The 26,198-nt window shown below is 41.1% G+C and overlaps 2 protein-coding genes across 4 annotated transcripts in view; one reads left to right on the top strand and one right to left on the bottom strand.

Annotated features, from left to right (window-relative positions):
- Positions 1 to 5,092, top strand: part of COL10A1 (collagen type X alpha 1 chain) — a 102,888-nt gene extending 97,796 nt beyond the window's left edge. The window contains exon 3 of the mRNA XM_068231329.1: positions 3,200 to 5,092. Within this exon, the coding sequence (XP_068087430.1) occupies positions 3,200 to 5,064 (1,865 nt within the window). The 3' untranslated portion in view covers positions 5,065 to 5,092. The remainder of the gene's footprint in view (positions 1 to 3,199) is intronic.
- Positions 1 to 26,198, bottom strand: part of NT5DC1 (5'-nucleotidase domain containing 1) — a 375,186-nt gene that overhangs the window by 302,452 nt on the left and 46,536 nt on the right. The window lies entirely within an intron of this gene.

Here is a 26,198-nt window from a genome sequence, read left to right as displayed (position 1 = left end):
TAGCTCTCAAAAGAACTGTTGTGGGGTGTTATTTTAGCAATAGGAAATCAGCAAGGAGTAAGCTAACAAGCCTACAACAGCCTAACTAATCTTTCCCTATGAGAGAGTCTGATGCAGCTGTCCCTTCACTAATTACTGCAGGCACACGAGTGAGTGTAATGGCCGGCGCAGCCTGCCTTTTATAAGGGGGGAGTGTAGCCTGATTGGCTACAATGTGCCTGCTGACTGTGATGTAGAGTGTCAAAGTTGACCCTAATGGTGCACTATGGGGGCGAACCAAACTTTTGCGAAAGTTCGCCTTACATGGCGAACGCGAACCACCAGAAGTTCGCCGGCGAACCGTTCGGGCCATCTCTAGTAGTATACGGACAGGAAGAGTTCCCAGGAGGGGAACAGACAGACGGGATAAACCCAGAAAGGGACCTGACTGAGGGGCCAATCTGCAGTGTTTCCCCGCATGCAAGTGGGGTGAGGAAACGCTGCCTATCTCCCTAGTGACTTGCCATCCAGATCGCACTACGGTGTGAATTTGGATAGCATGCTGTAGATTTCTGCCCCAGGTAAGTTCAACTCTTTTCCCCCTACCCCCCTACAGTAGTCCTTTAAGCTGCACGTTACGAAAGGTGGTAGTATATAGGTAGATTTTCACAGCAGATGTAGTGTTTTTAACTTTCCTGAAATGTGAATGAGATTGAATGTTGCTATGTTGTGTATTGATATCTAAAACCTAGTCAAATTCCTATTGGGGGTAGTAATAAATCATTTTCCTTCATGTACCACTATCAACTTGTAATATGGTTATTTTAACGGTTTGGGACATATGAATGTGCTTCGTGTCAAATGGGTAACATTATACATTGGTGTACATCATTGAAAGAGGATTTGTTTTGGTCTGCTTTGTTTTGTTTTTATTTTTTATGTGTATTGGCAAAAATAACAAAGGTCTACAAATTACAGCTATGGCCTACAGTAATCAATACTCAATGAAAAGGCATCCAGTATAAACTATTCCAGCCCAAAAACACATAAACAAAATAAGTTAATTGGCTTCCCCCTTAAAATTGTCCCTAGACAACAATGGGCATAAATAACTAAGGTAGGGATTAGACTGCAAGCGCCTCTAAGGAACAGTTAGTGACAGGACTATGTATTCTGTAAAGTGCTGCAGAAGATGTGAGTACTATGTAAATACTTAGAAATAAAATGCCAACCATATTATTATTATTAAGCAATTAACTGTTTATGTATGGAGACAAAAATGTACATAACGATACATGGATTTAAGTTATTGGTTTGACATCCTTTGAAGAGATACAACATAGAGTAAATATAAAGTCAAAGACAGCATTACATTAACTAGCTATTTATTAATCATACACATTTTGCTTCTAAATGAAAAAACCTGCTGTAAAGCTTCTCAGAAAAGACCACCACATAAACAGTAATGCAGGCAAGTATAATTAATTGTGCAGTGGTCACCAATTTTCTGCGGTAATCATAATTCGATATGAAATATTCTGAAACTTAAGAGAGTCTTATGATGTTATCAGACATCCATACGTTGCAAACACAAAAGCTTTGTAGCTGTTACTTAAAGGGGTTCTGTGGCCCTTTTTCTAAATGCAATTTAAATGAAGAGATATGTTCCTTTCATAAGTACAAATCTTTTTTCCCTTGTCTGGTTTAGAAACAGCTGTGCTGTCTCTCTCCTGCTCCTTTCTAATTATTAAGCTTGTTAGACGAATATTGTGCTGCAGGAAGAGGCAGACAATACAGCAGCTGTTCCTCCCTGCTATCTGCCTCTCCCTCCCCCTGCTGCACGTCATTTGATGAGTCATCCCTGACCTTTCTGTGTGCTCTAGCTAGCAGGGAGGAGATCTGCCTCGCTCCAGTGAGGCTGACAGCAGGGAAATGATCTGCCTCACTCCAGTGAGGCTGACAGCAGGGAGGAGATCTGCCTTGTGTGGCTTCAGCTCAGCTCTCGTGCACAGCAGTACAGGGAGACTGTGTACTGACCCGGGAGCACTTTACATTGCAGCCATCTTGCCCAAAGGTTTAAAGGTTATATTTTACTAAGTACGTTATTTTTCGGCAGCGGGGAGTGGCGAAAATAGGTGAAATGAAGAGTGGGAATAAAGGGGAAACAGTAATATGTTTATTTTAATTTGCTGTAAATTCATCACAGATCTTCTTTAAAGTGAACCCAAGGTGAAAATAAATTGATGAGATAAACAATTAAATTTACCTAAATCTATACCTAAAAAGAGACTTTTTTTTTAAGTATCCCATGGTTTTCTTTTATATGTAAACATTTACAAAGCAGGTTGAATGTTTTACTGTTGCTAATCAGTGACAGCCTATTTAGTGTCCTAGATTTAAAACACATGAACGATTGACCTGTCTTTCACTCTCCCCTGAGCTCAGAAGTTGTATTCTGCCAGAAATTTTATGGGTGTAATTAGCTTATCAGTGATGATTACTATATTCCAAATAAGGTATTGACAAGACAGAAGCTGTCACTTCCATGCTTAGAAATTAACTTTTTAGGCAGCAAAATAAAGCAAGTTAAACAGCCTGGTTATTTATATGTTTAGTACTGTACATACACATGTTTATCTCATCATGTCACATGTCGCCTCAGGAACACTTTAAAGCCAATCTGTAGCGAAAATAAACTTATGGATAATTAATTTTGTGTGCAGTATGGATAATAAATAGAACATTAGTAGCAAAGAAAAGAGTTATATTTCAATTATATAGCTTTATTTATCCAAACTCTGTATTTTAAGCTGTAAAACAAAGCAGAGCTAATGATCCTTTGAACTTCCTTGCAGTAAAACTTTATTTCAAGCTGTCTCGCACTGATACTTGGCTGTTTGAGCTCTACAGAAAACAGAACTGAGTTGGACCAAGTTAGTCTACTAGCTCAGAGAAGCAGAAGAAGCAGAAGAATTTGCATAGACAACATTTCAAGGTTATTAACTCTTCCTGTACTGGAAAACAATATTAGACTATTAGACTATTTTCTTTGCTACTAATATTCTATTCATTTTTGTTTATCCGTACTACACATACAATTCATTATTACATTAGTTTATTTTTGCTTCAGATTTGCTTTAAACAACAGCAATAATAATATTTTTTGTACCCTAAAGGTTACCCGACATTTTACCCACTAATTCAATTTTATTTTTTTCAGTAATTTCAAGTGCCCCAGAACAGGGACCTCCAGGACCTCCTGGACCAGTTGGCCCAAGAGGTCTACCTGGTCCACCAGGGCCACCAGGAAAACCAGGCTTTGGAACCCCAGGACCCCAAGGAGCTCAAGGAGTGCCTGGACCACCAGGATTCAGTTCCATTGGAAAACCTGGCCAACCAGGTCTACCTGGTAAGCAAGGAGAGCGTGGTTATCAAGGAGAAAAAGGTGACATTGGACCTATAGGACTACCAGGACCAAGAGGTCTGCACGGACCTCCAGGATTGCCAGGACCTGCTGGAATTTCTGCTGCTGGCATGCCTGGCCCACAAGGAGCAGTAGGCAATCCTGGACCAAGAGGCACACCTGGATTTAAAGGTGAACCTGGCATGCCTGGCATCAGTGGAGTCAAAGGACAAGACGGCTATGGAATTCCAGGTCAACCAGGTGAGAGAGGCCACCCGGGTACACCTGGACCACCTGGGCCTCCAGGTCCTACTGGATTTGGCAACCCTGGTCTTAATGGTCTTCCTGGACAACCAGGAAAACTAGGTGATAGAGGTCTTCCAGGTGAACCTGGAATACAAGGTCTACCAGGACCCCAAGGCCTACCAGGACAACCAGGACCACCAGGCATAGGAAAGCCTGGCCTAAATGGTGTTCCAGGTCTGCCAGGGCCTTTTGGACCTAAAGGACAACCAGGGCTACCAGGAATGCCTGGGCCTCAAGGAATGCAAGGTTATGGAAAGCCAGGCTTACCGGGAGTGAAAGGACAAAGGGGACTCGATGGTATTCCTGGAGTTCCTGGTATGAAAGGTGACCAAGGAGAAACGGGTTTTCCAGGGCAGCCTGGACCACCAGGGTTGCAAGGAAATGGAGGTATACAGGGACCTAGGGGTTTACCAGGAGAAGCTGGCATACCAGGATATAAAGGAGAACTTGGTCCAAAGGGTTCAGCAGGATTTCCTGGCCCCAAAGGGGAAAGAGGTATTCAGGGATTAGATGGCATACCAGGATATCCGGGGGAGCCTGGGCTTGCTGGTCAAAAAGGGCCACCAGGAATGCCAGGACAAAAAGGGGAAAAGGGAATAGTAGGCCCACCTGGACCATCTGGAACAACTGGTCCAGTAGGTCCTAGAGGGGAAACAGGCCACATTGGAGAGCACGGACCCCGAGGAAATACAGGAATACCAGGTATGAGAGGGCCAACAGGACCACCAGGAATTCCAGGTCCTCCTGGTCATAAGGGTGAGCAAGGCAAACCTGGATTTCCAGGTCCTTCTGGCATAGCTACAAATGGTTTACAAGGGCCAATGGGACCTCCTGGAATTCCTGGTCCAAGGGGAATAAATGGTGAGCAAGGATTACCTGGACAACCAGGCCCACCAGGACCACCAGGCCAGGTAATAATGCCCCATCACTTAGCTGATGGGTACTCAAAATCAGGGCAAATTCAAGGTTTAAGAGAAATCCAAGCCTCTGCATTTACTGCTGTTCTCACCAAAGCTTTTCCAGCAGTGGGAGTGCCTATAAAATTTGATAAGGTCTTGTACAACAGACAAAATCACTATGATGCCCGAACTGGAATATTTACATGTAGGATACCGGGACTATATTATTTTGCTTACCATGTCCATGTAAAAGGCACAAATATTTGGGTGGCCCTGTACAAAAATGGTACACCATTAATGTACACGTATGATGAATATAAAAAAGGATACCTTGACCAAGCATCAGGAAGTGCTGTCATGGACTTAACAGAAAATGATCAAGTATGGCTACAGCTACCCAGCGCAGAATCGAATGGCTTGTATTCTTCTGATTATGTACATTCCTCTTTCTCAGGATTTTTAATTTGTCCAACATGATGCATTACTGACGCATTCCCAATTTTGTGCTTGAAAAAAAAAATTCTAGTTACATTGCAATTTTTTTATGTTTATAAAAACTGCAATAGTATTTTTGACGTTTTAGTTGCATGAGTGCTGTGAGAACTCACTGATTTTTTTTTTTTTTAGAATAACATTTCTATTTCAGCTGAAATGGGTGTCCAAATGTAAACAACACTGTAATCTAGTTTTTGTATTAGTCTGTTGATTTTTTTTTACAATTACAATACATAAAATTATGTACCAAGAACCTGGCAAACATTTTCAGTAATGCTAAAAATGAGAACACACTGCACCTCTGCCTTACCGGTATTCCCAATCCTCAGAGTAATAAGCTTCTATATCTAACCAAGCATAATAATAATAAGCATTCATTTATTTGATCACACACCACCCTCATTTGCTTACCGATACTAACAATAGTAGCTTGTGTATTCCTTCACAAGAAGCTGTATCTTAGTCAAGGCTGAAAACAAATTGACCCAACAAAATTACTAATCTATAACAATCTATAAGTAAATCTATATTGTGAGGATAAAAATAAGATAGTTTGTTTAAAATTGTTTTTAAACATATCCATCCACAACTAATATTGCATACTCATTGTCACTGTGTGAACACCAGCAAGTTTAATCTTTAACATGTTTCTTTTATTTCTGAGGAGTCACTGCAAAATGTAATTGTATCTCTCCAAGGAACTAAAAAGATTAGAAAATATACACAACAAGGACTGGGAGCCTCTAAGTGTAGTATTTCATACATGCAAGAGGTTGTAAACAGGGGAAATTGTACTTACTGGGTTTGGGCTACACAGGTAACCACTGAAAATTCTTGTAGAGAAATTTGCCCACCTCTACTCGGTCCAAGGTGCCTTTTGTTGTCTCTCTTCGAAAAGTGGTGGACAAATATTGGGAAAAATGGATACAAACTGCTTGATCCAGACACAAAAAACAAAACATATATATATTAAGAGAACAATAGTAGGCACTCATAGGCAAAAAATGGATGGATTACGTGGAGGACGTCACTCTAGAAGCACTTGCCCATTACAAAATAGATAAGAAATCAGTATAGGCAGAAACCTTTATTCATTCCAATTATAACCCTTATTCTTATCCTTATTAATAATGTTTTGCCTCTAAAGAGAAAAGAGCTCTCATTATTGATACTTTCATTAACAGTGAGATACACAAGGAACTTGATCAGTATGCCAGCATCAGTGTATCCTCGTAATAAAAGTACCAGATGGACATGGGGAGACCGGATAGGTATGGAGTGTGGTTGTCAACAATGCTACATACCAACCCAATCTTCCCGAACCCTCTTATCCAGAGGCTTCCCTCTATTAAAGTAACTAGCTTTGAGCTTTTTTTTTCTTCCTCACAGGTACACTAACAAATTTTTAAAAACATTTTTTAGTAATAAAGCTAAAGTTAAAACATCTGTACATTCCCTTTCATTTACACCTTTAGGACAGTGAAATCTGTATTATAACTATTTGACCCTTTCCCAAAGAGCCAACACGTGGGCCTCTTTTACACAGGCAGTCCAAAGCAGTATGGTTCTCTTGTGGATCTGCCAGGCACTTGCAGTGAGCTGCCTGCACTTATCATGGGTGGGCAGTAAGTAGAGCTTGTGGCTTCTGGGAAAAAGAGGAGACCCAGTGCAACAATGGAGCAAGAACATATACACTGCTCCCTTGGCTTATTCTTCAAGTTGGGAGGTAGGAGGAGTGGCCCCTCATAGCCAGGGTCATGGGGGATATTGTTATGCCACCCAGAAAAGAATTAAGGTGAAATGGGGCCCCTAGATTCTCTTCAGGCCCTGAGCAACTGCCTAGGTTTGCCCCGTGGATGATCCAGCTCTGATGCCACCTAATGTGTGGTTGCAAGAGCTGCCGTTTGTCTGCATTACATAGCAATCCGATGGCATTTACCACCCTGCAGTTAAAGAGGAACTCCAGTGAAAATAATGTAATAAAAAGTGCTTCATTTTTACAATTATGTATGAATGATTTAGCCAGTGTTTGTCCATTGTAAAAGCTTTCCTCTCACTGATTTACATTCTGACATTTATCACATGGTGACATTTGTACTGCTGGCAGGTGATGTCAGTGAAAGGTGATGCTGCTTGCTTTTTTTGGCAGTTGGAAACAGCTGTAAACAGTAAAACAGCTGTTAATTCCCACAATGCAATGAGGTTCACAGACAGGAAACCCCTCACAGTTTCCTGTGGGAGGGGTTTCAAAACAATATCAGCCATACAGAGCCCCCTGATGATCCGTTTGTGAAAAGGAATAGATTTCTCATGAGAAAGGGGGTATCAGCTACTGATTGAGATGAAGTTCAATTCTTGGTCACGGTTTCTCTTTAAGCAGCTGAATTGCAGGCAAATCCAGCAATAGAAAAAGTGGTTATTTACAGTAAAATGGGGCATCAGTACTTTACTTGGATAACATGTTACAAAGTGGCAGACTCTGCTACTCAGAAATGTACAATGTTCTATATGCTAAAAGATTTATTGGGTGCAGGCCATACAAAACAACCTTATGCGAGTTTAATTTCTGACAAGCCTGTGCCTAGAATTTCTGTTATTTCAAGTGTTCACCAAATTATTTTTATTAGTCAGTATTTTGTACCTATAGACCATCGTTTATAGATGGTAGCAAACCCAGTGTTTTGTTATGTCTTGTTAGGACTTCTGTGAAGAATATGTTAACAATTTAACATGTACTTTCTTTTTATCTGCCATTTTTAAATATTATGTTTCAAAGTTCCTTTTTAGAAACAGACATAAATATTGAAAAAGCAAATTTCTCGTGCCACTATCCTTTAGTTCTAAAATGTATGTTTTACATACAGGAGATTGCTCAAAGCAAAGCTCCTTGCTGAACCGTCCCCTCATGTAATGAAAGTTTAATTAAAGAGCGAATGCACTGAAGAGTATAATTTGATGACATGTAAATATTCCAGCACAAAAAGGCATCATATTTTCATAAAACAATGTGCAAAAGCAATTTCTTTCAAAACAAACTTCTGCCATGAACGAACAGGTTGTTCTTGCCTTTGCCTGCAAGTGGCACTTAGGTACTTTGCACCAATCAAAGCAGTTTAGGGGGCAACAGGAGATATCGCTGGGAAGAATGGACTTTGGGGAAAGTGACCTTTTCAATACATATCTGTGTATTTTTTTTTGTGCTTGGAAAATCCCTCCTGCATCAACAGCTCCAGAATGCCTATGCAGAATGTCAGTGCAGCACCAATCCTATTTGTATTATTGGTAATCTCAAACCAATTGGAACTAAGGTACATTCCATAAGTCACTGGTTTGCTTTGTATTAAGTACAGTCGGTTATGTTAGAGGCTCTAACAGGGTTTTACCATACACATAACTTTGTAGAATAGTCTAAAAAATAGTCTAAAAAACTCATTCTAAAACATACAAATTGCTTACAAAAAAGGTACTTATGGATATTATAATCACTCATGATTATAATGATCAGTGAGTACTACAACCCTTTTACTGTAAATTACCATGCTATATGTAGTAAGCCACAAACATTTTTGCATGTGTTACAAATCCCATTCTCATTCATAAGTTCTGGGATGTATCCATATAAAAAACTGAGCTCTTGTGATGCCTTCTCTTATTAATATTAATAAAACAGTCTAAAAGGGTTGATCAATAAAGTTATCCTGAAATATGGTGTATACATGAAAATCTTATTATACATATTATTATTTTAATTAAAATGGAACTGTAGTCCCACAAAGACTGTCACAGTAAAAAGTGATAGTGTGCACTTAAAAAAAAAGTGTGTTATTTTAGGTGTGCAAATACTATCTTCACTTTTGACATTAATAAAAAAGTAGCAAAAAATGTCTAATACAAAATGCAAAATGACCTCCCTGAACTTCTGATGTCTTTTAATGACAATGCAGTTCCTGTTAAAAAACAAAAACGTAAGAGACACAAATACACAGAGGTGTGCACTGTCAAGGTTTCTGAGGAGTGGTCATATAATTATTATTTTTACTGATACATTTAGTAACACCAGTAATTGATTTTTTTATGGCACAAGTGTTTATTTCTTATTGGCAGCAAAACAGGTTGTTGGGGGTGGGCTACATACTCTGGCCAAAAAAAAAAAAATGGCCCAAATCCAGGTTTACTGGGTTGAAAATTGTATAACATGGTATAAACAAATGTAATAACTAAGCAAAACAAATGAATGCATATCAACATATTTAACACATTTTTGTCCATCTTATAGGAACACAACTGAAACAAGAAAGCTGTCTATATACGGTTTTATTTGTGGTTGATCAGGCAAATGATAGCTATCGCCTTGATATTGATTATTTATTATCTAGCACCACTAGATATTTGACTAGATTTGATTGAACATCAGCCAGTATACACAGAGCAGGATACACCACTCCCCCCTCCCCCCCATCACCGCATTCCTCCCACGCTTGATCAAGGAGAGACCACTTTCCAATTTCATATTTGATTTGTGAAACAAATTCACCAATCAAAAATGGAATGATAGATCTCTAGGTTTTAAGCAAATCTTTTAATGATGTTATTGAATCTATCAGATGGTCGATTAATATAATCTAACAGTGCATGAGTACTGTAAGCTGGAATTGCATTTATGTTTTTTTTTTTTACAAGACTTGATAAAGATGCATGCACAGCGTAGCAATCATGTTGTTACAAATGACTAATCCAATAATATGCATATGCCTTGACAACATTTCAAAACAAAAATTGCATTTATTTTTATTTATAGTGTATGATTTTGACTGGTTATGTAAAGCTGCATCTTGCGTAACCCTAAAAATATTCACTGTAATGAACTCTGATTTATCAACTATTTTAATTTATAAAAATGGTTTTATACCCTGTTCAAATGAATCTGGAATATTATAGAACTGTATGAAAGTAAGTCAATGCTCCTGATTTCTTGCATTCAGCACGCACCAACTTCTTCATGAAAATGTTGTGTTTAATATGACAATGCGATAGAATAATAAAGTCTTGTACCTCAACAAAGTGTTGAAAACTACTTTTACCTCACTAAGAGTAAGTACCGTAGTTCACAATGAGTGTTGGACATTACTTTATCTCACTGAGGGCCTTATGCAATTCACTTTTTCACCTTACTTTTCTCCTACAAAATAATTTTTCATCTTCATTTAAAATAACTTTCCAGCACTTTTTAACTAAAAAGACTACCATAAAGTAAATGAAAAAGTACTATCAAAATTATTTTGAGCATTTTCTTGCCTTCTGATGGCTTAAAGGGAACCAGAGATGAACGTTTCACACAAAATAAACATATCAGTCGATAGCTTGTAAAGAATAAATGCTCTACCTGATAATTTCGCCACTCTGGTGTGCCTATTTGAGTGTTTTTTATCCATTATTGCTCCAGGAAAAATCCAATATGGCCGCCGGCTCATATCCCTACTGCTTCCAGGTTATGAGCTGTTCTGGATGTGCTGTCTCTATGAAACTATAGTCAAGCAGGGCTGCTGCTGCAGGCTTTCATCTGTGTGCTTTCAACTTTATTATTCTGGCATGCTGTGTGCCTGCCTGTAGGAAGTGTCTCTCATAGAAATGAAACTGCATACAGTAGATAATAATGATGACTGGCTGCACAGTGCACACAGCCACACTTGTCTGTTTCAGAGCTTCTTTCTGCAGAAGCTCCCATGTCATCAGTTCTGAGTATGCAAAGCAGGAAATCTGAGCCATAAGGGGGCAGATTTGGGATTGAAAAGACTCCACAGAAGACTGACTCAGCTATAATGATTCCAGGTCAAACCTAGACTGAATGCTCAGTCGGGGATTCTTATTACAGCTGATAACAGACAGATTAAGCAGAGAAGAATGAAACTAAAAGCAGGGTAGGTGTTTACTGTCATTTTCCCACTGATTAATGTAATAAAATACATGAGGGTGCTTCATCTCTGGTTCTCTTTAAAATACATTTTATTGACAAAATTTAAAATATCACCCAGGAGAAAACTCAGGTGAAAAAATGAGTTGCATATGGGCCTAAGAGTAAGTAGTTCACAAAGGGCCATATGCAATTCACTTTTTCTCCTGAGTTTTCTCCTAGGAGATCATTTTTCATCTTCGATTTAAAATTACTTTTTAGCACATTGCAATGGAAAAAGTACCAAACAGTAGGTGAAAAAGTCCTGTCAAAATTATCTTGAGTAATTGTTTGCAGGTTGGTGGTTTAAAAAACATTTTATTTACAAGTTGTGAAAATATCACCTAGGAGTAAACTCAGGTGAAAAAGTGAATTGCATATGGGCCTATGAGTGTTGGAAATTACTTTTACCTCCCTAACATTAAGTAGTTCACAATGAATTGGTTATGACAATTTGCAAACAAGGTATGAAAAATGACTGTGTGTTGCCATCTTGGACTACCTGCTGTGTTTTTGTGAAAATTCAAAATCTAGGGCTGGTTTTAGCCTATATAATGACCTTTACAGGACTTTTATTTATCTTCTATTGAGTTTATTTTCCCCATCTAAACAAACTTTCCCAAATATTGTACATTTTGTTATTTTCGATCTCAACTCCAAAATTATCAGAACTGATTATCCCCTAACTAGAGATAAAAAGGAAGTAATAGGAAGTGATACATATTTATTTTCTCTTATTTTGTAGAAGACCCCCAGCATAGCAGTGTCAGTAAGATGCAAATAATTCAGAGATGATGCAAAATGATGCAAATATTTGTATGCAAATTTGTGAAGCTTAGCAATTGACATAATTGAACTCTGCCGAGGTGTAATTCAATTTGCCCATTTTCAAACTACATACATTTGCATAAAGATTTGCATAGTCCTGCATCAACTCACAATTATTTGCATCTCATTAACCATCCTCTTACAACATATTACAGACCAGAGGGTAATATATGCTAACAGGTATGTTACAATTTAAGTGGAATCCTCCCACAACACTGCATATTTTCATTCCCAAATGTATTCTTAATATTTTCATGACAAATCAAATAGTTTTCAGTCATCACTCACTGATAATTCTTTCCCTCTCTTATCTTTCTATTTCAATGTATTTCAATGCATTATTAGCTCTAACATGTTGTTTAACAGATGTGCAAAAGAAAAAAAAGTCCTTTACATAACTCTCCCTTCCTTTTGACTTTCTCTGGATTCTGATGTGGTCCTTCTAGTCTGTGGCTAATGAACTGCCCAGTTTCTCCACACTTTTTTAGACTTGCTTCCAAATAATCTTTGCACAGGATTGTATCCACATTATGTCAGCCTAATCCTTAATTAGTTATCCCATTCCACACCAAAGTTGTTACAAAGGGTTTTCAAGTCCTTTTGTTTCTTCACTCTAAACTCTCTCCCCTCAATCTCTAGGGATAATTGGAAAGGGCCCTCATCAGCATGAGAGATCCTTCACTTTTCATGTTGCCAATACTTGACTAGGGGCCAGTCTATGAGAGAGTGTTCTTTCTGGCTTCTTACAAAAATAATCTACAAACCGCTTCTCTTGGCTTATCATGGTTCTTTAAACATGCATTACCTACTCCGTGGTTCCTATCACGTTTCACACTGATTTGCTTAAAATACTTTTTAAGATAATATAAAGTGAATAATATAGTAACTCTATCTGCAATAGACACAGATAATCCTGAGATCTTAATATAATAATAATAGCTTCTACTGAGGTTTTTAAGAACATCAATGCAGGAAGTCAGATATTTATATACATTTTGTGGACCATCTAAAGTTATTTTAAACTCCTCCACCTTCTTCCTCATAGTGTCCAATGTTTTCTTCAGCCTTATTGGTAAAGCTAGTAAGATTATTTGCCTTCTCCTTATGAGAATGAACTTTTAAGAAGCTCCAGTTTTCCAAGAGCAATATCCAGATTCTCTTTTTAGGGCAAACATTGCAAATGATCCTAAATACATTTCGAAATCTGTTTATTTTTATTTGCAGTGTTAGGTAATGAGCTTCCATTTTGTCCAGTTACATCATGACCCTAAACCAGAGAGTGGAGCATCCTTATTTTTAATTTTAAGAAATATTTCCATATTCTGCAGTGCATTGCAAAACCACTGCTAAGTTCTGATCAGAGTTGGTTGTGGATCTCTTTGTGTCACTCCCCCCACCCCTCCCCACTCCACTGCGTTATGTTTGACAACCAAGACCCAAGCTGCTTGATAGAATAGAGGAAGATCTGTGGCTCTAGCAGCCATGCCTCCCCTCCAGTCAGCCAGAAAGGATGGGGGTGAGACAGCGGAAGGCTCGGTTGCTGCACTAAGAGGTCCCCACAATAAACTTAGGTAGGAGGCAGGAGAGGGGAGAACGATAAAAATGTAGTTAGCTATAAATCACCAAAAAGTAAACAGTCTCTTTCTGAATGCATTGTTCAAATGCAAATAATACACACACACACATACAGAAGACTTGTGCTTTACCATACCTCCTGAATCTTCTAACTTTAAATAAAATGCCATACAAAGCACACTTGTGTATAGTTTCAGTACCCTCTATTGGTTTTTCTGTCACCAGAAACCACTTTCCAAAATAATAGTGAAGAACCTTCTCAAGAAAAACATGAATTAACTGTGCATCAAACCTCTTTAATATCCATTTTTGTTCACTGTAAAGACAAAGTTGCTAGCAGGTTTCAAAGATTAAAGAGGACCTGGCGTTCCTCAGGACAGACAGAAGTCTTTCATAGTTTTTCAGCATGGGTGGAATGGAGCATAACGTATAGGTGACACATATACATCACACTTATAACCAACCAACCATGCTTCTGCCATAGCATGAGAGGTATAGGGAATAACATACGCGAGTGACATGTACATATCACACTTATAACCAACCATGCTTTTGCCATCTGTGCAACCTCAGCATTATGAGTAGCAATATATACCAAAGCACACGCGCGCCAGCACTAGATGCGCCCTGCAGATTGAACGATACCAGTATTAACAGTTAACAGTTAACACAGCCTCCCCCTGTTCGCCTCCTCCCTTATCAAACAACAATTGTAACACAAAGAGGTAGCGCCACTAAGGATCAGCTGTACACCACACTATCCTTCTCCCAATTAAACAAATGACATGGGCTCAACATCAATCTCTCAATATACTAATAGCTTATAACATATTCTATATCAGTCCATTGGAAACAAAACAGTCTCTAAAGTGACTTGATCGCCTATCTTCAGAATCCTTCAATTTTTTCCACGATGGCAATAGATATCCTCCACCACACCCTTTGTGCCAAACTCACTGTCCACCTAGACCCTCAGACAGGTCTAGTCACGCCTTGGGACCATTACCAGGTTGTCCCCCACCTCTCTGGCACGGATAATGATGATTCACCCTTGTCCCTCTCTTCACCAATCACCGTCTTCTTAATATATATTGCTGGACTCCAAAAACCTCAATAAAAAGGACCTCTCATAGCGTAATACTGAATAGCATTTATTACTTTAAAACACAGATTGCACTCACGTTTTCCAAGTTAAAATCAAAGCACAGAGTTTTTCTTGAGGCGGGCTCTCCCCCGCTATTGTTGGCCGCAGGCAGGCTGGTTGCTGTAGTCCCTCCGTGTGCTACACCGTTGGTGCGCGCTCCCCTCCGGCTACACTCCACGTGAGACGCCTGCCGCTCGATGAACGCTTCCTGCTTGCGTGATTAGGCTCCGCCCGACATGTTTCGTCATCAAATGACTCATCAGGGACACGGGCCAACCACGCAGCAGGCTCTACAAATACGTGCGTGATCTCCTTCCCCCTCCCATCCACGCCACCCATCTGTCAGCCTCCAATGGGAGCTCTTACCACCCCAAACACTTTATCCCCACTCGTAGCACCCAGCCTACTGTGCACGGAGGAAAACCGCCCTTACAAGCCATATATACATACATTAATATCAAGATCTTACGACCATAAAAAGAGCCTTCCCTAGCTTAATAATCTCTCCCTCCTATCACATCAAATCTCTATTTATACTTGACATACCAATATTGTACTAAAATTATATTCCCTATTTTTCAGTAAAAAATGCTGATAAAAACAAAAATAATGATGAATTCCCTGATACTAGTCAAAAGTCCCCTACTTTCCATACCCCTAAAAACGAATAAAACACTCCTTTTACGCTATGTTCCTAATCCTTTAATCTCAGTCTTCCCACCCCCCATATTCCATTTTTCAATCACCCAGAAAACATTTGATATCCACATCTATGTTCAACCCTCCTGGTCTCAGTGTACCCATATTGTATATCCACCTGGTCTCCTCTTGGGAGACCATCCGGGTCATATCACATCCTCGCCAGGAGGGGATAATTTTTTTAATAGCACAAAAAGACAAAAGTTTGGGATCACAATTATGACCTTCCCCAAAATGGGCTGATAGGCTATGATTAGGGAAACCTTTACGTATATTTCTTACATGCTCCCCCATCCTTTCCTTCAGAGTTCGAGTGGTTCTGCCAATATATTGCCATCCACACACACACCAGGCCATATAAACCACATACCTATCATTACATGTCACAAATTGTTTAATCCTATATTCCTTTCCATTACTAAATGAAGTAATAGAGGAGGTTTTCACCCCCCTAGCCTCCCTGCAGGCCAGACAGGCCCTGCATGGGAAGAAGCCGGGTGTCTGCCACCCCTGCATTCTAGGTGGTTTGACCGGGTTCACACAACTGGGCGCAAGGATTTGCTTGAGGTTCTGTGCCTTCCTATATATAAATTTTGGTCTAGGTGGAATGATGGTCCCCAGCACCCGATCCGTCCCCAGTACATCCCAATGTTTGTGAATGATTCGCTGCAAATCTCTGTACTGTGTACTGAAACCTGTAATAAATGCCAGGTCATACTCACCTTGATCCCCTTCATTAGTCCGGTTTGTGAGGAGCTCCTCCCTCCTCCTTTGTCTAACTGTCTCAATTTCCATTTGCAACTGATTCTCCTCATACCCCTTCTCAAGGAATCTGTTTTTCAATAGTCCTGCCTGCTCATCATAATCATCCAAATCCGTACAATTTCTACGCATACGCAGAAACTGTCCCTTCGGTATCCCCTTTATCCAGGATGGGTGATGGGAACTTTTTACAGATATATACCCATTCCTGTCTGTTGTTTTAAAGTAACTCTTAGTTCTAACCCTTCCTTCATACCTCATGATCTCTAGATCTAAAAAATGGATTTTCTCCTCACTGGATTCAGCTGTTAGGGATATACCCACATTGTTGCTGTTTAATTTATTAATAAATTCCTGCAATCCCATTTCCCCCCCTCCCCATACAAAGAATAAATCATCTATGAAACGCCCCCATGCCTTAACCTGTGTGGCCTCCCCCAGTATCCCCTCTTCCCACTTTCCCATAAATAAATTCGCAAGGCTAGGAGCATAACTAGCCCCCATCGCACATCCTTTGTGCTGCCTGTAAAAACTCCCATTGTGCCAAAAATAATTACGTTCTAAAGCGAACCTTAGCAACTTGAGGATATATCCCTTCTGTTCCTCTCTCATGGAGTCATCCCTATCCATATAGTATTCCACTGCCTCCAAACCTAGGTCATGACTAATGTTCGTATATAGGGAGGCGACATCAGCTGTCACCATAATGTCGCCCTCTCCTATTACCAAAGTATCAAGCTTCTGTAACATGTGCGTAGTATCCCTAAGCACATTGGGCAATTGTCCCACCAAAGGTTGCAAGAATTCGTCGAGGTACTGTCCTAACCTATGCGTCACTGATCCTATGCCACTGACTATGGGCCTTCCTGGGGGGTTTTCTCTGCTCTTGTGAATTTTAGGTACTTGATATATAATTGGAATTCTTGGTACATCAGGGATGAGGTACCTAAATTCCCCATCACTAATGTATCCCCTATCCAAGCCCTCCTTTAATATTATCCTTAATTCCTGCATATACATCCTTGTGGGATCACCCCTCAACACTGTATAAGCTTCTCTGTCCTGGACCAGTCTGTCCAGTTCTGTACTATACTGCTGTTTGCTTAGGACCACCACTCCACCCCCCTTGTCAGCGGGACGGATTACAAGTTTTTTCTCCTCAAGCATCTCCCTGGCTATGTTTTTCTCCATATAACTTCCATTATCAGGCATTCGATTCATATCCTTGATGACCAAATCCTTAAACACCTCTATGGCATTATAGCTACTATCCTGGGGAAAAAAATTGGACTTATTTTTTAAAGTTGTGTGTCTATATTCATTATGGGTGTCATTCCTTACTACATTAGGCCTACCCGCAAAATATTTCTTTAAGTGCAATTTTCTCGTGAATTTATTTATATCTATATATGTGGAAAATTTGTCTAATCCTTGCTTCGGTGCAAATTTTAATCCCTTGTCCAAAAGTGTCAATTCTTTCTTATCCAGTGTGACCCCGCTCAAATTATATATCCCTTCCCCTACAGATTTCTCATCCTTTTTGTTCCTCCCCTTCCCCCCCCTTGTGCCTCGTCTTGCCCTCTTTTTCCTGGGTACCCCTGATAGCCTAAACTCCCCTCCACCCCGATTCCAATCCCTCGGCCCATACCTGGGCCCCCCCTCTAAAAAAGGTTCCATTTGTCTATGGTGTCTAATGGGATCATACCTATTTGAGACAGGGATCCCATATCTGTGATCAAACGCGTTTCTATCCTGTCCCCTATCATATCCCTGATATGAACCCCTATTGTGTCCCCTACTCCCCCCCCACCCCCTCACGTTCCCCCCTCTATTCATTGTGTCCTGTGATCCCCCTTGTGCACTTGCCCCTACTTCCAATCCCCCCAATCCTTCTCTCACAGTGATACCTTTACTTTCCTCAGCTGTGTTAGTGTTATGTGTCTTAGCTTGTGCAACTTTTAAATCCTCTTTTTTCTTTATTTGCCATTTGTAAACCTCATTTTTACGTGTCGCTTCTAAATCCCTCTGGAATTTTTTCCTTTTCTCTGCCATTATTTCCTTTTCGTTCCTTTCCAGAATCTCCCCAACTTTTCTAGTTTTTGTTTTGTACTCCTCTGTGCCACTGATAGGCAGTAGCTTCTGTTTAATGCCATCTATTTCCCCGCCCAATCGTTCCAACCTTTGTGTTTTTCTTTTAATTAATAATTTTACCAAACCACTTCCACATTTATCAAAATATTCAGCCCATTCTTTATCATTTTCCTCATTATCTTCACCATCATTGGCTGCCATCTCCCATCTCAAACGTCTCGGTACAATTCCCTCCTTGTCATACTTTGTCAATGTGGCTAAGTCCCACCAAGTGGCCTGTTCTTTAACTGCCATATTTTGGAGTTTCTTGAACTCTTGCTCAACACTACTTCCTGCTTCCCCCATATCAATAAATACTGTGTCCAAATCCACAACCCTCCGGGCTCTATGTTCAAACACATCCATGCCTGCTGCGCCTGTGCTATTCATCTAAGCAATATATACCAAAGCACACGCGCGCCAGCACTAGATGCGCCCTGCAGATTGAACGATACCAGTATTAACAGTTAACAGTTAACACAGCCTCCCCCTGTTCGCCTCCTCCCTTATCAAACAACAATTGTAACACAAAGAGGTAGCGCCACTAAGGATCAGCTGTACACCACACTATCCTTCTCCCAATTAAACAAATGACATGGGCTCAACATCAATCTCTCAATATACTAATAGCTTATAACATATTCTATATCAGTCCATTGGAAACAAAACAGTCTCTAAAGTGACTTGATCGCCTATCTTCAGAATCCTTCAATTTTTTCCACGATGGCAATAGATATCCTCCACCACACCCTTTGTGCCAAACTCACCGTCCACCTAGACCCTCAGACAGGTCTAGTCACGCCTTGGGACCATTACCAGGTTGTCCCCCACCTCTCTGGCACGGATAATGATGATTCACCCTTGTCCCTCTCTTCACCAATCACCGTCTTCTTAATATATATTGCTGGACTCCAAAAACCTCAATAAAAAGGACCTCTCATAGCGTAATACTGAATAGCATTTATTACTTTAAAACACAGATTGCACTCACGTTTTCCAAGTTAAAATCAAAGCACAGAGTTTTTCTTGAGGCGGGCTCTCCCCCGCTATTGTTGGCCGCAGGCAGGCTGGTTGCTGTAGTCCCTCCGTGTGCTACACCGTTGGTGCGCGCTCCCCTCCGGCTACACTCCACGTGAGACGCCTGCCGCTCGATGAACGCTTCCTGCTTGCGTGATTAGGCTCCGCCCGACATGTTTCGTCATCAAATGACTCATCAGGGACACGGGCCAACCACGCAGCAGGCTCTACAAATACGTGCGTGATCTCCTTCCCCCTCCCATCCACGCCACCCATCTGTCAGCCTCCAATGGGAGCTCTTACCACCCCAAACACTTTATCCCCACTCGTAGCACCCAGCCTACTGTGCACGGAGGAAAACCGCCCTTACAAGCCATATATACATACATTAATATCAAGATCTTACGACCATAAAAAGAGCCTTCCCTAGCTTAATAATCTCTCCCTCCTATCACATCAAATCTCTATTTATACTTGACATACCAATATTGTACTAAAATTATATTCCCTATTTTTCAGTAAAAAATGCTGATAAAAACAAAAATAATGATGAATTCCCTGATGCTAGTCAAAAGTCCCCTACTTTCCATACCCCTAAAAACGAATAAAACACTCCTTTTACGCTATGTTCCTAATCCTTTAATCTCAGTCTTCCCACCCCCCATATTCCATTTTTCAATCACCCAGAAAACATTTGATATCCACATCTATGTTCAACCCTCCTGGTCTCAGTGTACCCATATTGTATATCCACCTGGTCTCCTCTTGGGAGACCATCCGGGTCATATCACATCCTCGCCAGGAGGGGATAATTTTTTTAATAGCACAAAAAGACAAAAGTTTGGGATCACAATTATGACCTTCCCCAAAATGGGCTGATAGGCTATGATTAGGGAAACCTTTACGTATATTTCTTACATGCTCCCCCATCCTTTCCTTCAGAGTTCGAGTGGTTCTTCCAATATATTGCCATCCACACACACACCAGGCCATATAAACCACATACCTATCATTACATGTCACAAATTGTTTAATCCTATATTCCTTTCCATTACTAAATGAAGTAATAGAGGAGGTTTTCACCCCCCTAGCCTCCCTGCAGGCCAGACAGGCCCTGCATGGGAAGAAGCCGGGTGTCTGCCACCCCTGCATTCTAGGTGGTTTGACCGGGTTCACACAACTGGGCGCAAGGATTTGCTTGAGGTTCTGTGCCTTCCTATATATAAATTTTGGTCTAGGTGGAATGATGGTCCCCAGCACCCGATCCGTCCCCAGTACATCCCAATGTTTGTGAATGATTCGCTGCAAATCTCTGTACTGTGTACTGAAACCTGGATAAGAAAGAATTGACACTTTTGGACAAGGGATTAAAATTTGCACCGAAGCAAGGATTAGACAAATTTTCCACATATATAGATATAAATAAATTCACGAGAAAATTGCACTTAAAGAAATATTTTGCGGGTAGGCCTAATGTAGTAAGGAATGACACCCATAATGAATATAGACACACAACTTTAAAAAATAAGTCCAATTTTTTTCCCCAGGATAGTAGCTATAATGCCATAGAGGTGTTTAAGGATTTGGTCATCAAGGATATGAATCGAATGCCTGATAATGGAAGTTATATGGAGAAAAACATAGCCAGGGAGATGCTTGAGGAGAAAAAACTTGTAATCCGTCCCGCTGACAAGGGGGGTGGAGTGGTGGTCCTAAGCAAACAGCAGTATAGTACAGAACTGGACAGACTGGTCCAGGACAGAGAAGCTTATACAGTGTTGAGGGGTGATCCCACAAGGATGTATATGCAGGAATTAAGGATAATATTAAAGGAGGGCTTGGATAGGGGATACATTAGTGATGGGGAATTTAGGTACCTCATCCCTGATGTACCAAGAATTCCAATTATATATCAAGTACCTAAAATTCACAAGAGCAGAGAAAACCCCCCAGGAAGGCCCATAGTCAGTGGCATAGGATCAGTGACGCATAGGTTAGGACAGTACCTCGACGAATTCTTGCAACCTTTGGTGGGACAATTGCCCAATGTGCTTAGGGATACTACGCACATGTTACAGAAGCTTGATACTTTGGTAATAGGAGAGGGCGACATTATGGTGACAGCTGATGTCGCCTCCCTATATACGAACATTAGTCATGACCTAGGTTTGGAGGCAGTGGAATACTATATGGATAGGGATGACTCCATGAGAGAGGAACAGAAGGGATATATCCTCAAGTTGCTAAGGTTCGCTTTAGAACGTAATTATTTTTGGCACAATGGGAGTTTTTACAGGCAGCACAAAGGATGTGCGATGGGGGCTAGTTATGCTCCTAGCCTTGCGAATTTATTTATGGGAAAGTGGGAAGAGGGGATACTGGGGGAGGCCACACAGGTTAAGGCATGGGGGCGTTTCATAGATGATTTATTCTTTGTATGGGGAGGGGGGGAAATGGGATTGCAGGAATTTAATAATAAATTGAACAGCAACAATGTGGGTATATCCCTAACAGCTGAATCCAGTGAGGAGAAAATCCATTTTTTAGATCTAGAGATCATGAGGTATGAAGGAAGGGTTAGAACTAAGAGTTACTTTAAAACAACAGACAGGAATGGGTATATATCTGTAAAAAGTTCCCATCACCCATCCTGGATAAAGGGGATACCGAAGGGACAGTTTCTGCGTATGCGTAGAAACTGTACGGATTTGGATGATTATGATGAGCAGGCAGGACTATTGAAAAACAGATTCCTTGAGAAGGGGTATGAGGAGAATCAGTTGCAAATGGAAATAGAGACAGTTAGACAAAGGAGGAGGGAGGAGCTCCTCACAAACCGGACTAATGAAGGGGATCAAGGTGAGTATGACCTGGCATTTATTACAGGTTTCAGTACACAGTACAGAGATTTGCAGCGAATCATTCACAAACATTGGGATGTACTGGGGACGGATCGGGTGCTGGGGACCATCATTCCACCTAGACCAAAATTTATATATAGGAAGGCACAGAACCTCAAGCAAATCCTTGCGCCCAGTTGTGTGAACCCGGTCAAACCACCTAGAATGCAGGGGTGGCAGACACCCGGCTTCTTCCCATGCAGGGCCTGTCTGGCCTGCAGGGAGGCTAGGGGGGTGAAAACCTCCTCTATTACTTCATTTAGTAATGGAAAGGAATATAGGATTAAACAATTTGTGACATGTAATGATAGGTATGTGGTTTATATGGCCTGGTGTGTGTGTGGATGGCAATATATTGGCAGAACCACTCGAACTCTGAAGGAAAGGATGGGGGAGCATGTAAGAAATATACGTAAAGGTTTCCCTAATCATAGCCTATCAGCCCATTTTGGGGAAGGTCATAATTGTGATCCCAAACTTTTGTCTTTTTGTGCTATTAAAAAAATTATCCCCTCCTGGCGAGGATGTGATATGACCCGGATGGTCTCCCAAGAGGAGACCAGGTGGATATACAATATGGGTACACTGAGACCAGGAGGGTTGAACATAGATGTGGATATCAAATGTTTTCTGGGTGATTGAAAAATGGAATATGGGGGGTGGGAAGACTGAGATTAAAGGATTAGGAACATAGCGTAAAAGGAGTGTTTTATTCGTTTTTAGGGGTATGGAAAGTAGGGGACTTTTGACTAGTATCAGGGAATTCATCATTATTTTTGTTTTTATCAGCATTTTTTACTGAAAAATAGGGAATATAATTTTAGTACAATATTGGTATGTCAAGTATAAATAGAGATTTGATGTGATAGGAGGGAGAGATTATTAAGCTAGGGAAGGCTCTTTTTATGGTCGTAAGATCTTGATATTAATGTATGTATATATGGCTTGTAAGGGCGGTTTTCCTCCGTGCACAGTAGGCTGGGTGCTACGAGTGGGGATAAAGTGTTTGGGGTGGTAAGAGCTCCCATTGGAGGCTGACAGATGGGTGGCGTGGATGGGAGGGGGAAGGAGATCACGCACGTATTTGTAGAGCCTGCTGCGTGGTTGGCCCGTGTCCCTGATGAGTCATTTGATGACGAAACATGTCGGGCGGAGCCTAATCACGCAAGCAGGAAGCGTTCATCGAGCGGCAGGCGTCTCACGTGGAGTGTAGCCGGAGGGGAGCGCGCACCAACGGTGTAGCACACGGAGGGACTACAGCAACCAGCCTGCCTGCGGCCAACAATAGCGGGGGAGAGCCCGCCTCAAGAAAAACTCTGTGCTTTGATTTTAACTTGGAAAACGGGAGTGCAATCTGTGTTTTAAAGTAATAAATGCTATTCAGTATTACGCTATGAGAGGTCCTTTTTATTGAGGTTTTTGGAGTCCAGCAATATATATTAAGAAGACGGTGATTGGTGAAGAGAGGGACAAGGGTGAATCATCATTATCCGTGCCAGAGAGGTGGGGGACAACCTGGTAATGGTCCCAAGGCGTGACTAGACCTGTCTGAGGGTCTAGGTGGACGGTGAGTTTGGCACAAAGGGTGTGGTGGAGGATATCTATTGCCATCGTGGAAAAAATTGAAGGATTCTGAAGATAGGCGATCAAGTCACTTTAGAGACTGTTTTGTTTCCAATGGACTGATATAGAATATGTTATAAGCTATTAGTATATTGAGAGATTGATGTTGAGCCCATGTCATTTGTTTAATTGGGAGAAGGATAGTGTGGTGTACAGCTGATCCTTAGTGGCGCTACCTCTTTGTGTTACAATTGTTGTTTGATAAGGGAGGAGGCGAACAGGGGGAGGCTGTGTTAACTGTTAACTGTTAATACTGGTATCGTTCAATCTGCAGGGCGCATCTAGTGCTGGCGCGCGTGTGCTTTGGTATATATTGCTTAGATGAATAGCACAGGCGCAGCAGGCATGGATGTGTTTGAACATAGAGCCCGGAGGGTTGTGGATTTGGACACAGTATTTATTGATATGGGGGAAGCAGGAAGTAGTGTTGAGCAAGAGTTCAAGAAACTCCAAAATATGGCAGTTAAAGAACAGGCCACTTGGTGGGACTTAGCCACATTGACAAAGTATGACAAGGAGGGAATTGTACCGAGACGTTTGAGATGGGAGATGGCAGCCAATGATGGTGAAGATAATGAGGAAAATGATAAAGAATGGGCTGAATATTTTGATAAATGTGGAAGTGGTTTGGTAAAATTATTAATTAAAAGAAAAACACAAAGGTTGGAACGATTGGGCGGGGAAATAGATGGCATTAAACAGAAGCTACTGCCTATCAGTGGCACAGAGGAGTACAAAACAAAAACTAGAAAAGTTGGGGAGATTCTGGAAAGGAACGAAAAGGAAATAATGGCAGAGAAAAGGAAAAAATTCCAGAGGGATTTAGAAGCGACACGTAAAAATGAGGTTTACAAATGGCAAATAAAGAAAAAAGAGGATTTAAAAGTTGCACAAGCTAAGACACATAACACTAACACAGCTGAGGAAAGTAAAGGTATCACTGTGAGAGAAGGATTGGGGGGATTGGAAGTAGGGGCAAGTGCACAAGGGGGATCACAGGACACAATGAATAGAGGGGGGAACGTGAGGGGGTGGGGGGGGAGTAGGGGACACAATAGGGGTTCATATCAGGGTTATGATAGGGGACAGGATAGAAACGCGTTTGATCACAGATATGGGATCCCTGTCTCAAATAGGTATGATCCCATTAGACACCATAGACAAATGGAACCTTTTTTAGAGGGGGGGCCCAGGTATGGGCCGAGGGATTGGAATCAGGGGGTGGAGGGGAGTTTAGGCTATCAGGGGTACCCAGGAAAAAGAGGGCAAGACGAGGCACAAGGGGGGGGAAGGGGAGGAACAAAAAGGATGAGAAATCTGTAGGGGAAGGGATATATAATTTGAGCGGGGTCACACTGGATAAGAAAGAATTGACACTTTTGGACAAGGGATTAAAATTTGCACCGAAGCAAGGATTAGACAAATTTTCCACATATATAGATATAAATAAATTCACGAGAAAATTGCACTTAAAGAAATATTTTGCGGGTAGGCCTAATGTAGTAAGGAATGACACCCATAATGAATATAGACACACAACTTTAAAAAATAAGTCCAATTTTTTTCCCCAGGATAGTAGCTATAATGCCATAGAGGTGTTTAAGGATTTGGTCATCAAGGATATGAATCGAATGCCTGATAATGGAAGTTATATGGAGAAAAACATAGCCAGGGAGATGCTTGAGGAGAAAAAACTTGTAATCCGTCCCGCTGACAAGGGGGGTGGAGTGGTGGTCCTAAGCAAACAGCAGTATAGTACAGAACTGGACAGACTGGTCCAGGACAGAGAAGCTTATACAGTGTTGAGGGGTGATCCCACAAGGATGTATATGCAGGAATTAAGGATAATATTAAAGGAGGGCTTGGATAGGGGATACATTAGTGATGGGGAATTTAGGTACCTCATCCCTGATGTACCAAGAATTCCAATTATATATCAAGTACCTAAAATTCACAAGAGCAGAGAAAACCCCCCAGGAAGGCCCATAGTCAGTGGCATAGGATCAGTGACGCATAGGTTAGGACAGTACCTCGACGAATTCTTGCAACCTTTGGTGGGACAATTGCCCAATGTGCTTAGGGATACTACGCACATGTTACAGAAGCTTGATACTTTGGTAATAGGAGAGGGCGACATTATGGTGACAGCTGATGTCGCCTCCCTATATACGAACATTAGTCATGACCTAGGTTTGGAGGCAGTGGAATACTATATGGATAGGGATGACTCCATGAGAGAGGAACAGAAGGGATATATCCTCAAGTTGCTAAGGTTCGCTTTAGAACGTAATTATTTTTGGCACAATGGGAGTTTTTACAGGCAGCACAAAGGATGTGCGATGGGGGCTAGTTATGCTCCTAGCCTTGCGAATTTATTTATGGGAAAGTGGGAAGAGGGGATACTGGGGGAGGCCACACAGGTTAAGGCATGGGGGCGTTTCATAGATGATTTATTCTTTGTATGGGGAGGGGGGGAAATGGGATTGCA

Source organism: Hyperolius riggenbachi, chromosome 4, assembly GCF_040937935.1.
Source record: "Hyperolius riggenbachi isolate aHypRig1 chromosome 4, aHypRig1.pri, whole genome shotgun sequence".
NCBI classification, from domain to species: Eukaryota; Metazoa; Chordata; class Amphibia; order Anura; family Hyperoliidae; genus Hyperolius; species Hyperolius riggenbachi.
The sequence above is the reverse complement of the archived record's forward strand: the minus strand, read 5'-3'. Positions and strand labels throughout refer to the sequence as shown.